At 49.3% G+C, this 12,624-nt stretch overlaps 1 protein-coding gene across 1 annotated transcript in view; it reads right to left on the bottom strand.

Moving 5' to 3' along the window:
* Positions 1-12,624, bottom strand: part of KBTBD12 (kelch repeat and BTB domain containing 12) — a 60,866-nt gene that overhangs the window by 30,956 nt on the left and 17,286 nt on the right. The window contains exons 3-4 of the mRNA XM_083157970.1: positions 11,446-11,596; positions 2,137-2,334 (exon numbers count right to left, since the gene is read on the bottom strand). Of these exons, the coding sequence (XP_083014096.1) occupies positions 2,137-2,334; positions 11,446-11,596 (349 nt within the window). The remainder of the gene's footprint in view (positions 1-2,136; positions 2,335-11,445; positions 11,597-12,624) is intronic.

The raw sequence follows: 12,624 nt of genomic DNA, 5'->3' as shown, positions 1-12,624 counted from the left end.
AGCCCATGCTGAAGCCCGGGGCTGTCCTCGATGCCCCTGGGCTGTGGGCATCGAGCTGATATTTGGTGTAAAATAATAGATCAACTATTGTTTTTTACTGTGGCACTACAAGTGCCAGCAAGCCTCCCCAGCAAGCTGGGACTTGGAGAACCACAAGTCCCAGCCTGCTGGGCATTAAAGGGCCCGCTGGCACTTGTAGTTCCACAGTTAAAAAAATAGTGCACAAAACACACTGACACACATTTTAAATAAAACTTTAATACACACATTACACACATACTAATACTTACCTATCTTCTTCCCGTAGGTAGCCCTGGTCCTGATGTCCTCCGGTCCTGTGTCGGCGTTCCTCTTCATGTCGACGTCCTTCTTGAAGTCGACGTCCCTGTCGGCGATGGCGTCCGGTGTCCGGGTCCGACGAAATCCATGGAGGAAGCTGTGGAAGGAAACCATACTCACCTGTCCCAGCGCGACGTAGTCCAGGTAAGGGTCTTGGAAAAAAAACAAACCGACACCCGAATCCAAGCGGACACGACGGAGACGCACGTGTGTTTGTTTACATCGTGCGGCTCCGCCTCCCGAATGCCGCTATTGGCCTCCTTGCGGCCTAGCGGCTCCTGATTGGCCGCTAGGCCGCAAGGCGGCCAATAGCGGCATTCGGGAGGCGGAGCCGCACGATGTAAACACCGTGCGTCTCCGTCGTGTCCGCTTGGATTCGGGTGTCGGTTTGTTTTTTTTCCAAGACCCTTACCTGGACTACGTCGCGCTGGGACAGGTGAGTATGGTTTCCTTCCACAGCTTCCTCCATGGATTTCGTCGGACCCGGACACCGGACGCCATCGCCGACAGGGACGTCGACTTCAAGAAGGACGTCGACATGAAGAGGAACGCCGACACAGGACCGGAGGACATCAGGACCAGGGCTACCTACGGGAAGAAGATAGGTAAGTATTAGTATGTGTGTAATGTGTGTATTAAAGTTTTATTTAAAATGTGTGTCAGTGTGTTTTGTGCACTATTTTTTTAACTGTGGAACTACAAGTGCCAGCGGGCCCTTTAATGCCCAGCAGGCTGGGACTTGTGGTTCTCCAAGTCCCAGCTTGCTGGGGAGGCTTGCTGGCACTTGTAGTGCCACAGTAAAAAACAATAGTTTATCTATTTTTTTACACCAAATATCAGCTCGATGCCCACCGCCCAGGGGCATCGAGGACAGCCCCGGGCTTCAGCATGGGCTGGTAAGTTCTGGAGGGGGGGGACCCCTTCTTTGGGGGGGTCCCCACTCCCCCAGGACCCCTGCCCATGCTGACCGGTCAGAGGGCTAAATGCTTTGGCCGGGGGGACTTGTATAAAAAGTCTCCCCCCGGCTGTGGCATTACCCTGCTGGCTGGTTGGGCCCGGTGCTGGTTCTTGAAATACGGGGGACCCCTAGTCATTTTGTCCCCCGTATTTTGGGAACCAGGACCGGCCCTTGAGCCTGGTGCTGGTTTTATAAAATGCACGGAACCCCAACTTGTTTGTTCCTGTGATTTTATGAAACCAGGACCGGCTCTTTCAGCCCGGGGCTGGTTATGCTCTGGAGGGGGGACCCCACGCCGTTTTTTTTCTTTTTTTTTGTTTTAACTATTTTTTTACAACAGAACCATGCACAGATCTCAATGATCTGTGCATGTTTCTGATAAAAGCGCCAGGCAGAACCTGGTCTATTTTTTTTGCGATTTTTAGTAAGCTTTACTAAAAATCGCAACCCATTAAATATGCGACTTCTATCCTTTTTAATGGGAAAACATCTGGATGCGATTTTTAGTCTAACTAAAAATCGCACCTTTAAAAAATGCGATTTTTCCCGCAAATCGCACCCTATAAAATATGCGATTTTCGGGAAATGCCCGAAAACGGCATATTTTGCGGGAAAAATCGCAAAAAAAAAAAAAACGCATCCCATTACATTTCGCCCCAGGTGTTATCCTGGCTCTGAGGGCTTGGTATCGGCGAATATGCGTCACCTGGGGCTATCTGGGCTAGTTAGATAGCCCCGGACATCACGGCTAATTGAATACCCATTAAACAACTTTGCCGATAAACTCTATGAGGTCCAGAAAATCAATGAGTACGTTAGCGAGATGTTACATGTGGTACCTGCTCCCCGATATCCTCCACAGATGTACAGCTTGCCTTCCACCGTCCCCGCGTTGCTGGAGTTACTCCTCAGGGAGAGTAGCGAGTGTGGCATCGCCGGACCGTCTCTCCAGAAATTGCCATCAACATTGTAAATCTCCACGGCATCAAGACACTTCCGTGCCTGCCCCCTGTCTGGGCCAAGGCAACCAATGCCACCTGCAAGGCAGAGAGCATAACGTGATTCAATGCTCAGGTCTAGGGAAAGAAAGGAGTCACAACTATTCCCCCATAGTTATGTAATCCTAAAAATAAAAGGCAAAAGTACCAACTTGGAAAGTAGTTTGTGTGGTCTGTAATATATCAACTTTGAACCAAACCCCAAGGGGGCCTGTATCACCCTTACCCATTTAATGTTGTTTCAGAAGGGGGGCCTGCAGTGTATATTGCCTTGGCCAAAAAGGAGTCTTCATTGGGATTTGGTGTAAGAGACTGATTTCTAGAACAGTGAGTATGATAACCAGAGGCGCACTTAGAGGGGGATTCCAGTTACCCAGAAATCCCCCCTGTGCTCAAATAAGCATCTCTCCTTACACTGGTCAATACATGCTCCCCAGGCTGTCTGTGCATCGCAAAAGGGCGTAAGTAGATATTTGTAGGCCCCATCGCAAAAGGGCCCTTATATACCAACCAATAGTAATAATAATATGTATATAACACATGTAACCGACACAAGGAAGGTGGGCCCTCTGGGCCCCATAGCAGCTGCACACCCTGCACCTATGGTAGCTATGCCCTGGCCTCTACATAACCAGTGTGACCGTCACTATGACCTGGGCCTACCATGGAATAGTGGCTGAGGTGGGATGAGCACTATCCCACACAGGACCCTGATATTAACAATCGGGTGTGACCACACCTCTACTCATTTGGCATCGCCACCGGCGGCTCCAGGGCCTGAAAATCTTATCAACCCATAATGTTCCTATCAATGACTTTCAGTTACTAAGCCCTTGCAGTAACAGACCTGAACCCGCCATGGTCAGCTGAAGTCTGTTATCTGCCATTCTGTCCTTGTCACCCTACAGCAGAGTTATATATCCATAAGTGATGTGAGTTATAGTCTCCATATCACTGTAATAACACCCAGTGACACAACGGGATGCAGACCAGTGTAACCTGTTATTGCCACAGACAGAACTCCATCACCAACCCCCAGCATTCTTATCCCAATACGGCACAATTTCCCAGGCCCGGATTACTGCTCGCAGGATGCACTAAAAATAACGCCATTGTCACATGAATGAGAGAGACGATTCAGAGCGTCTTGGATGGGCCCCAGAAGCAGGGGCTGGATCTCAGAACAAGCTCTCTGCTGGAATGTTCCGAATAAAGACATCCTTACAACAGAAGCTCTGAATGGGGCGGTGGGGGTGGCGTTTGGGGGGGCTCCGGCCACTTTTGTTTGCGCCGATACTACCCAACAAGATTCTCTGAGTTTCTAAAGGCCGACTTAGGGGGGATAAGAGGATAAATGCAGATTCAACATAAATCTATTCTCTGTTTTCCATTATTTAATCCACATTGCTACTAAACAGAAAAGTAACAAGAGAATATTGATTAAGACGCTCTATTAGAGGAATAGAATTTCCTTCCTTCCAGGATATGGTAGCGAATTGCTTGCTGGGAATATATATATATATATAATTATATATATATATATATATATATTTTATGGAAACTTAAATAGCCTGAAATAAACAGTGATTGTCTTCATTATGCAAAGAAATCAACATCATGTTCTTGCTTTACATTTTTAGAAATCTTTCTGGTAAACGGAACCGATGTTCATTTAGTACAGTCCTGCCTGGATTTTTTTCAGAGGGGCGGGTGGTTTTTAGAAATAGGGAAGGGTATAATATAAAACAACCTAAGTGGTTACATAAATGAATCGTGTGGCTGGGCTGTTCCAGGCATATAAGGTTATAGAAGTCCTCCTGGTCAGTGATAGGACTGTGCTTGATTCCTTCCACCCATAAGGAAGTTAGAATCTATCATGGGTGGCCTTGTGGCCTACCACCGGTCTCCTCTCCTTTCCCAGAATCACATTTCTCTGCAACAGCCAATGACATGAAGTAGGCCTGGGGTGGCCAAACCGGTCATCAAGCTCTACCAAAAGTTCATGTATTTCAGGCCACCTGTGGTTTTGTACAATGGTAATGGCTTACACCTGTGCACCAGCTAGGTGGCCTGGAAACGTGGACTGCTGGTAATGGCTTACACCTGTGCACCAGCAAGGTGGCCTGGAAACGTGGACTGCTGGTAATGGCTTACACCTGTGCACCAGCAAGGTGGCCTGGAAACGTGGACTGCTGGTAATGGCTTACACCTGTGCACCAGCTAGGTGGCCTGGAAACGTGGACTGCTGGTAATGGCTTACACCTGTGCACCAGCTAGGTGGCCTGGAAACGTGGACTGCTGGTAATGGCTTACACCTGTGCACCAGCTAGGTGGCCTGGAAACGTGGACTGCTGGAAATGGCTTACACCTGTGCACCAGCTAGGTGGACTGTTGGTAATGGCTTACACCTGTGCACCAGCTAGGTGGCCTGGAAACGTGGACTGTTGGTAATGGCTTACACCTGTGCACCAGCTAGGTGGCCTGGAAACGTGGACTGCTGGTAATGGCTTACACCTGTGCACCAGCTAGGTGGCCTGGAAACGTGGACTGCTGGTAATGGCTTACACCTGTGCACCAGCTGGGTGGCCTGGAAACGTGGACTGCTGGTAATGGCTTACACCTGTGCACCAGCTAGGTGGCCTGGAAACGTGGACTGTTGGTAATGGCTTACACCTGTGCACCAGCTAGGTGGCCTGGAAACGTGGACTGCTGGTAATGGCTTGCACCTGTGCACCAGCTAGGTGGCCTGGAAACGTGGACTGTTGGTAATGGCTTACACCTGTGCACCAGCTAGGTGGCCTGGATACGTGGACTGTTGGTAATGGCTTACACCTGTGCACCAGCTAGGTGGCCTGGAAACGTGGACTGTTGGTAATGGCTTACACCTGTGCACCAGCTAGGTGGCCTGGAAACGTGGACTGTTGGTAATGACTTACACCTGTGCACCAGCTAGGTGGCCTGGAAACGTGGACTGCTGGTAATGGCTTACACCTGTGCACCAGCTAGGTGGCCTGGAAACGTGGACTGTTGGTAATGGCTTAAGGTGGCCATACATCAGAAAGATATTGTACCCAATCATACAATCTCAATTGATTGTAAAATGGATTGTATGCAGATTGTGTGCACATTGTGTGTCCAAAAACCACCAAGGACTGGTGGGGAATTGAAGGGAAATTGGACACAATCATGAGCGCAATCGATCTTAAGATTAATCTTTCTGATGTATGGCCAGCATTACACCTGTGCACCAGCTAGGTGGCCTGGATACGTGGACTGTTGGTAGACCTTGTGGACTGGTTTGGCCAACCCTGAAGGAGACCAATCTAGGCTATCAGTCACCTGTGTTCCCTTTTGCTTAATACCTTATACCCCTTTTACACTGCCGAAAAATCCGGGTCAGCGGCGGGTCAGACCCGGATCCTCGGCGGTGTAAATGGGGGGTATCCGTGTCCATTTACACGGGTCCTCTACCCAGGTCCTGACCTGGGTAGAACCCGGATGGGACCCGTGTAAATGGCGGTGTAAATGGTCCCGCTGCGGGTGCAGCGCTGGGGAAGCTGTCCCCAGGTGCTGCGGGAGGAGGGGGGTCCCTGCGGCTACTGAGGCGAGATGGGGTACCTGTCAGCGGCCAGCCTGACACGGCGCTGCCGCTGCTGTATCTCCCCCCGGCGGCCGGTCCTTGCGGCGGATGGACAGTCAGTGTCGGCGGTCCCTCTGGCGCAGGGGAAATAGTACTATTTCCCCTGCGCCAGAGGGACCGCCGACACTGACTGTCCATCCGCCGCAAGGACCGGCCGCCGGGGGGAGATACAGCAGCGGCAGCGCTGGCAATCAGTGTCAGGCTGACAGGTACCCCCTCTCCCCTCAGCAGCCGCAGGGACCCCCCTCCTCCTCACAGCACCCGGGGACAGCTTCCCCCCTCTACCCCCACAGCACCCGGGGACAGCTTCCCCCCTCTACCCCCACAGCACCCGGGGACAGCTTCCCCCCTCTACCCTCACAGCACCAGGGGACAGCTTCCCCCCTCTACCCCCTCCAAGCTATATAGATAGATCTATATAGATCTATATATATAGATATATAGATCTATATATATAGAGATATATATAGATATATAGATATATCTATATAGATATATATCTATATCTATATATATATATCTATATTATATATATAGATATATATATATAGATATATATCTACAGATATCTATATATATATCTATATATATATATATCTATATATATATATCTATATATATATATATCTATATATATATCTATATATATATATCTATATATATCTATATATATATCTATATATATCTATATATATAGATATATATATATAGATATATATATAGAGAGAGAGATATATATATAGAGAGATATATATATATCAACAAGGAAAGGCAGGGCTGAGCCAGGTTCAGTGTAAATGGTGCAGACCCAGGTCCGACCCAGGTCGAAGTGCTGTGTAATACCCCTTTTCCACTAGAAGAAATAACCCGGTAATCTCTGCGGGGACGCGCTTCTACCCGGGTTTTGCTGCTAGTGGAAATGCTCCCTTTCAAATAACCCGGTTTGGATTCCCCGGCAATCCTACCCAGGTCATGATCAGGGTAGCACCCGGTTCGCACCCGGCTTCAAGGGTAGTGGAAACGCTCCCTAAAATGCAGTATAAAGCAGGGTCAGACCCTGGAAACTCCAGCGTTCAAAGACCAGGGTCGGACCAGGGGTTTTGGTGTAAAAGGGGTATTAGTCAGTGCAAGACAAGTATGGGTAAAATTTACTAAGAATGGAGTTCTGTTGAGGTTAGGATGTTGCCCATAGCAACCAATCAGATTTTTTTCTATTATCTTCTAGAGGTGCTAAATAAACAAGAAGGAGAATCTAGAGATGTGCAGGTTCTGATTAACTCTGATTTCAAAGCAGGATCTCATTGGCTATACCAAATCACATGACAGTTGTTGACAGTTGATAGCCAATAAGATACTGCTTTGAAATCAGAGTAAATCAGAGCCTGCCATCTCTAGTATAATCTGGTTGCTATGGGCAATATCCCATCTTAGTAAATGTACCCTGCAGTCTCCCACTCCGCACACACTGTCCGTTACCGCGCCCTCCTAACACAGAGTATTAATGCCGGAGGAAGCAGAGGTGATTGACATACCCTCCAACATGACCCATTCCATTAGGTACAAAATGCTCTGTTCCTGGACTTCACTGCCAGTGGCAGTTACAGATGTGAGCCTGCAGCACAGTCCAATATTCAAAAAGGGGGGTCACACCTACTGCCACCACAAACATCACTGTCCTGGACTCACTGACAGTTGATGTGACACCCCTTTTTGAATATTGGACTGTGCTGGAGCCCTACCTCTGTAAGGGAAGTCCAGGAACAGAGCATGTTGTACCTAATGGAATGGGTCATGTTGGAGAGTATGGATTGAGGCTCATTGGCACATTATCAACATACAATTTGAATACTTATAATTGACCATGTGACCAACTGGGCGGCTTAACATTATCATGCTGTCATGGTAACGGGCCTACAATTCTGTAGAAGCCTGGAGCTGTGGCCCCATCTGCTCCATTGGTAATCTGGCCTATATGAGAGCTCAAGACTCCCGATACAGTGAGACTACCTGACAATGCCAACACCGGGAATCTGTTCTTGCTGCTCTTGTTGTCCATAGAGAATTTGGATTTCAGGTTAACGCTTGCAAGTAGAAGAGTTCCAGTGGGGCCATTGGAGCCTTTTTACGCATCACACTTCCAGTCAAGGCTATCCCAATGCAAACGGTTTCCCCATGTCATGTTGCAAATCTCTCTATAAAGCAACTGGGAATAGGTAAAAACCGGAACTGGACCAAGGAATGCTGGACTGGACAGGCTCCATTCATCAAACTCTGACAATCCGGAACTTGTAGTGTCCCATCAGGGGGGTGCCTGTCTGGTGGTGTCCCATCCGATGGGGATACCTTGGTGACAAGGAGGGAGAGATTATAGCCTCCAAGTATGGTCTGGAGATGGAATAAAAATTGGAACGGTATGTTCCCAGTCCGGATTCCGGCGTCCGGTTCTTGCCCAGTCCCAACCAACTTAACCCTCCACAGGACTTGTTGGATGTTCTATAGATTGGTTATCCAGATACTTTGGAACTTTCTGAATTCAGAAATGGGACATTGCCCAGCACGCCCGAATCATAATCCATCCTAAGGTGGACATTCAGCTTTAAGGCGTTTAACTGTATCCCAGCCTCTGGCAGACTAGTGAGTGATGCAAATCTCCTGCCTTCAGCCCTCATAGCAGCAGCAGAGACTCATGTTATATTCAGCACCAGCAGGGCCTGTGCTGGCAGAGTGTCCTTCAATCTTCACTTGTCTGGCTCAGCGATGCATGACACGGGCAGAGGTGCCTGACTCTCACATAGTGTTAATGGCTTCGGGGAGGCAAAGGGGACTTAGCAGTGATGTATGTACAGTCTGAGCTGTGTGTGTGTGCCCAGCCGAGGAAGGCAGGGTATATAGCATGGGCGCGGCTGGTATAGCAGGAAACATAATGAGTTTCTACAAAGCAATATTAATATACATACAGACTACATACTACTGTCTGCTACAAGCCACAATGTTGTACAAGATGTGTGTTTGTGTAAGGGGTGGCTAATTGGCTGTGAGAGCTCTGTCAGCCAATCAGCATACCTCCCAACTTTGGCAGGTCAGCAGGCGGGACGCCGCTGCTGCGCGCCGCAGGCGCGTTGACATTTTCGGGGGGGGGGGGGGGGGGCCTAATTTGGGGCGTGGCCTATACTTGCGGCTCTCCCGCGAGGCCACGCCCCCATTTTGCCGCTATGGGGGCATGACCCAGAGGCTCTGTGAGCCTCTAGCCATGCCCCCAGCCCAATGGCTGCGGGAATAGACGCTGTGCGCATGCGCACAGCGTTTATTCCCCGCTGCTTAGCATCTGACGGGGGGACTCCCAACAGCCCCCCCACACCGCGGGACACTGCTGCCGGCGGGTGGGACAGCGGGACAGGCCCTGACAATCGGGACTGTCCCGATAAAATCGGGACTGTTGGGAGGTATGAATCAGCGGCCACCCAGTGTTTTGAACAGGATTTTTTAAAATTCTTCTGCCACCTGCCTTTACCTTGGACCCTGCCCACCGGACACGGCCCCGCTCCACGAACAGCGCCCCCTGCTCCCCGCTGCATCGGATGCGATACATCTAGAGTGCTTACTCCTTAGCACCCATGGACTGCCACTTATGTGCAAACCGTCTGATGTGCATGGGGCTGCACATCCAGAGGCGGAACTCTGGGAGGCAATGGAGTCATCTGCCGCCGGGCTCCTGCTCCCAAGGGGGCACCTCTCCTCCCCTGCAAGTTTGAATCAGTTAATTGAAAGCCATCGATATAGCTTCTGAGGCTGACTCCGCCTCCTAGCAGGAGCATAGACATCACACAAACATAATAACGTGTGTGGGGACCAAAATGTATCTTGCCTCCGGGCAACTGGGACGAACTTACGCCACTGCGCGCATCGGATGGGATCGAATGTCATACACAATGCAATTTGGGCCAATTTCACCCGATTTCTCAGCCCAATCTGCAGGAATCGGATGAAATCGGGCCAAATTCGCGTAGTGTATGGGCACCTTTACAATGGGGCATAGTGAGTTATGGCCACAGGCCCCCACATAAAAATAGGCCCATAATCATGACAGCATAATAATGACCAGTCACCCAGCTACCCATACAGTCAGACATAAACATAAAAGTATTACAATTATATATCATTTTAGTTTTCAAATTTCTATGAAATCAGGAAGACATTTGCCCAGATTCTCTAAGCTTCAAAAGTGATAAAATCGAGAGTGATAAACAGCCAGCCAATCAGCTCCTGTCTGACATTTTTCAAACACAGTCTGTGACATGGCAGGTAGGAGCTGATTGGCTGGCTGTTTATCACTCTCCATTTTATCACTTTTGAAGCTTAGAGAATCTGGCCCATTGAGCTTTATAGTGTAGCCGGTACTGTATATATACCCATTGGCCACTCCCACATAGTGCTGGCCACACCCACACAGCACCTGTCACACCCACACAGTGCTGATCACAGCTCCTCCCCTTCTGAGTATCGTCCATTAGGATACTGCTTAAGTTATGATACAGTCTGTGGCAGATATATACCGGCCTGGACCATACCAGGAATCGCTTGGGCGAAAAATGTACAAATTCTTTCCAAAAACCAATTCAGGGGTTAACTTGGATCAGGGCTGGGAGTAAGTATATTATAATCATTCCTGCATTCTACTTCCCCACGGAAGATGATTCCATTGTCCTAATAATGTCTATAACCCCCAGGGTACATCTAGCGTATAACTGTATGTGTTATGTATATCTGTACTGTTACTGTTTAATTGTTACCTAACTGGCTGTTACACAGCAATCCAAATCCAATTGCGTATTCTGTACCTGGCCAATAAAGCTGATTCGGATTCAGATCCCTCAGTGAAGTCACTGTGGCCAGCAGAAGGGAAGGATACCTGCCCCATGGCACCTGGGGGAGATTGAGAGGAAGTGGCCAGGGGGTGGCACCAGTTACCAGCGGTGGTGCAGAACATTCCGGGTTTTGTTCATGTTGGGAACCTGAACTAATTTGGAAATCTGTAGGATTATGCATCCAAGAGTCAGACCTGAGCCCTCTGCTTGGGGAGCGTAACTTTACCCTGTCATGTACAGTGGTATTGTCACCTTGGAGATACCATTTCTAGGAGCATCTGGGAATCTAATGGTCTTTATCAGGTTTGGGGTGGAGGGCAGCCTGTAAGGATCTTGCAACTATGTGTGCAATAAACTACAACTCCCATCATGTTTCCTTCAGTAGCACTCAGCAGGTTCTCCCTCTGTAATGTGATCGGTAATCTGTGGAGAGGGTTGGACCCTGCCTGGACAGTGCCAACATCTGCAGAGAAGGCAACACAAAGTATGGTCGGTCTCGGAAAGTTGGCAAACGACCCAGTAATCCAGGTCAGTAGGCCGGGCGCACAAGCTATGTCATTGGCATCTTGTGTGAGCAATCATTATTATTCGGCCTAGTGCAGTAGTTTAATCCCTTGATTGACCATCATCCTCGCAGACTCTTACCCAACACGTAGACTTCCCCGTTCACCACGGCAACACTGAAGCGATATTTAGAATACTTCATAGGAGCCAGTTCTGTCCATTTATCAATGATGGGGTCGTACTGCAACATGCGATTACTCAGTCGCTCAGGTTCGTCATCGGGGTGATCTGTCTGTGTACACAGGAACAGAAGTATACATAACAACACGGTGCAGCTGGATACGGCAACCAACCCTAAGAGAGTGCAGTACTTGGGGGCTGATGCATTAAGGAGCGAAAGGAGCGCAGGATTGGACCAGTGGTGATGTTGCCAATACTGCAGCAACCAATCAGCTTCTACCTATTGTTTTATAGAATGTACGTGACAAATGCTACTCTTAAGCTGATGCCTAGGACCCAGTCCTTGTGCAAGCTACATCTGGACCCACATTAAGGTCTGCATCCTCCTGGTGGGGTTAGGGATAGGCTGTGGCTGTGGGGCATGGGGGGAAGGGTTAGGTTTAGGTGTCAGGATGCGGGGGGTTAGGATTAGGCATCTGTGGGGATGGGAAGGGTCAGGCTGCTAGAAGGATAGGTTAGGGGTAAGGGAGCGGGTTAGAATGTCTTACAAGCCCCGTTCGGCATTTTCACCATCGGATGTCAGGGTCGGTACTAACACCGCCGTGATGCGGCAGCCGTATGTATCCCCATAGCAGTACTCAGTAGCTTTGAGAGGGGGGACTTTTTTACCAGGGGCCCGGTTCTGCTGGAGGGGCCCAGGTCCTGCTCCCCCTCCCCCCCATTGCAGGGAGCCAGGCAGTGGGGACGGGAAATGACAGACTACCGCTGCAGAACAGCCTCTCTCCCCAGCTCAGAACACGGTGCTCAGTGCAGTGCGCTGAGCTGAGGAGAGAGGCAGATGCAGCGGCAGCCTTTCCTCTCTATCCCTCTCATTTCTTTCCACTGGGCATTGCCACGCCCCCTCCTGGAAGCCCCACCCCCTCCACTTTACCAGGGCCCAGTCAACCTGTATGCCCCCCTGTAAGTAAGGGTGTATTGTGTGCTATTCACACAATATCAGCTGAGTTTTGGGAGAGAGGGCCGGGGTATTTATTATTATTGTTATTATAACTGTGTCGGCATTGTCACGTCAACATAATGCTGTTGACAAACTAACTACAACCTTTATAGGCGCGGGGGGGGTCCAGTAATAAGATTGTG

The sequence above is a fragment of the Crinia signifera genome, chromosome 8, assembly GCF_055691185.1.
Source record: "Crinia signifera chromosome 8, ASM5569118v1, whole genome shotgun sequence".
Classification (NCBI taxonomy): domain Eukaryota; kingdom Metazoa; phylum Chordata; class Amphibia; order Anura; family Myobatrachidae; genus Crinia; species Crinia signifera.
The sequence above is the reverse complement of the archived record's forward strand: the minus strand, read 5'-3'. Positions and strand labels throughout refer to the sequence as shown.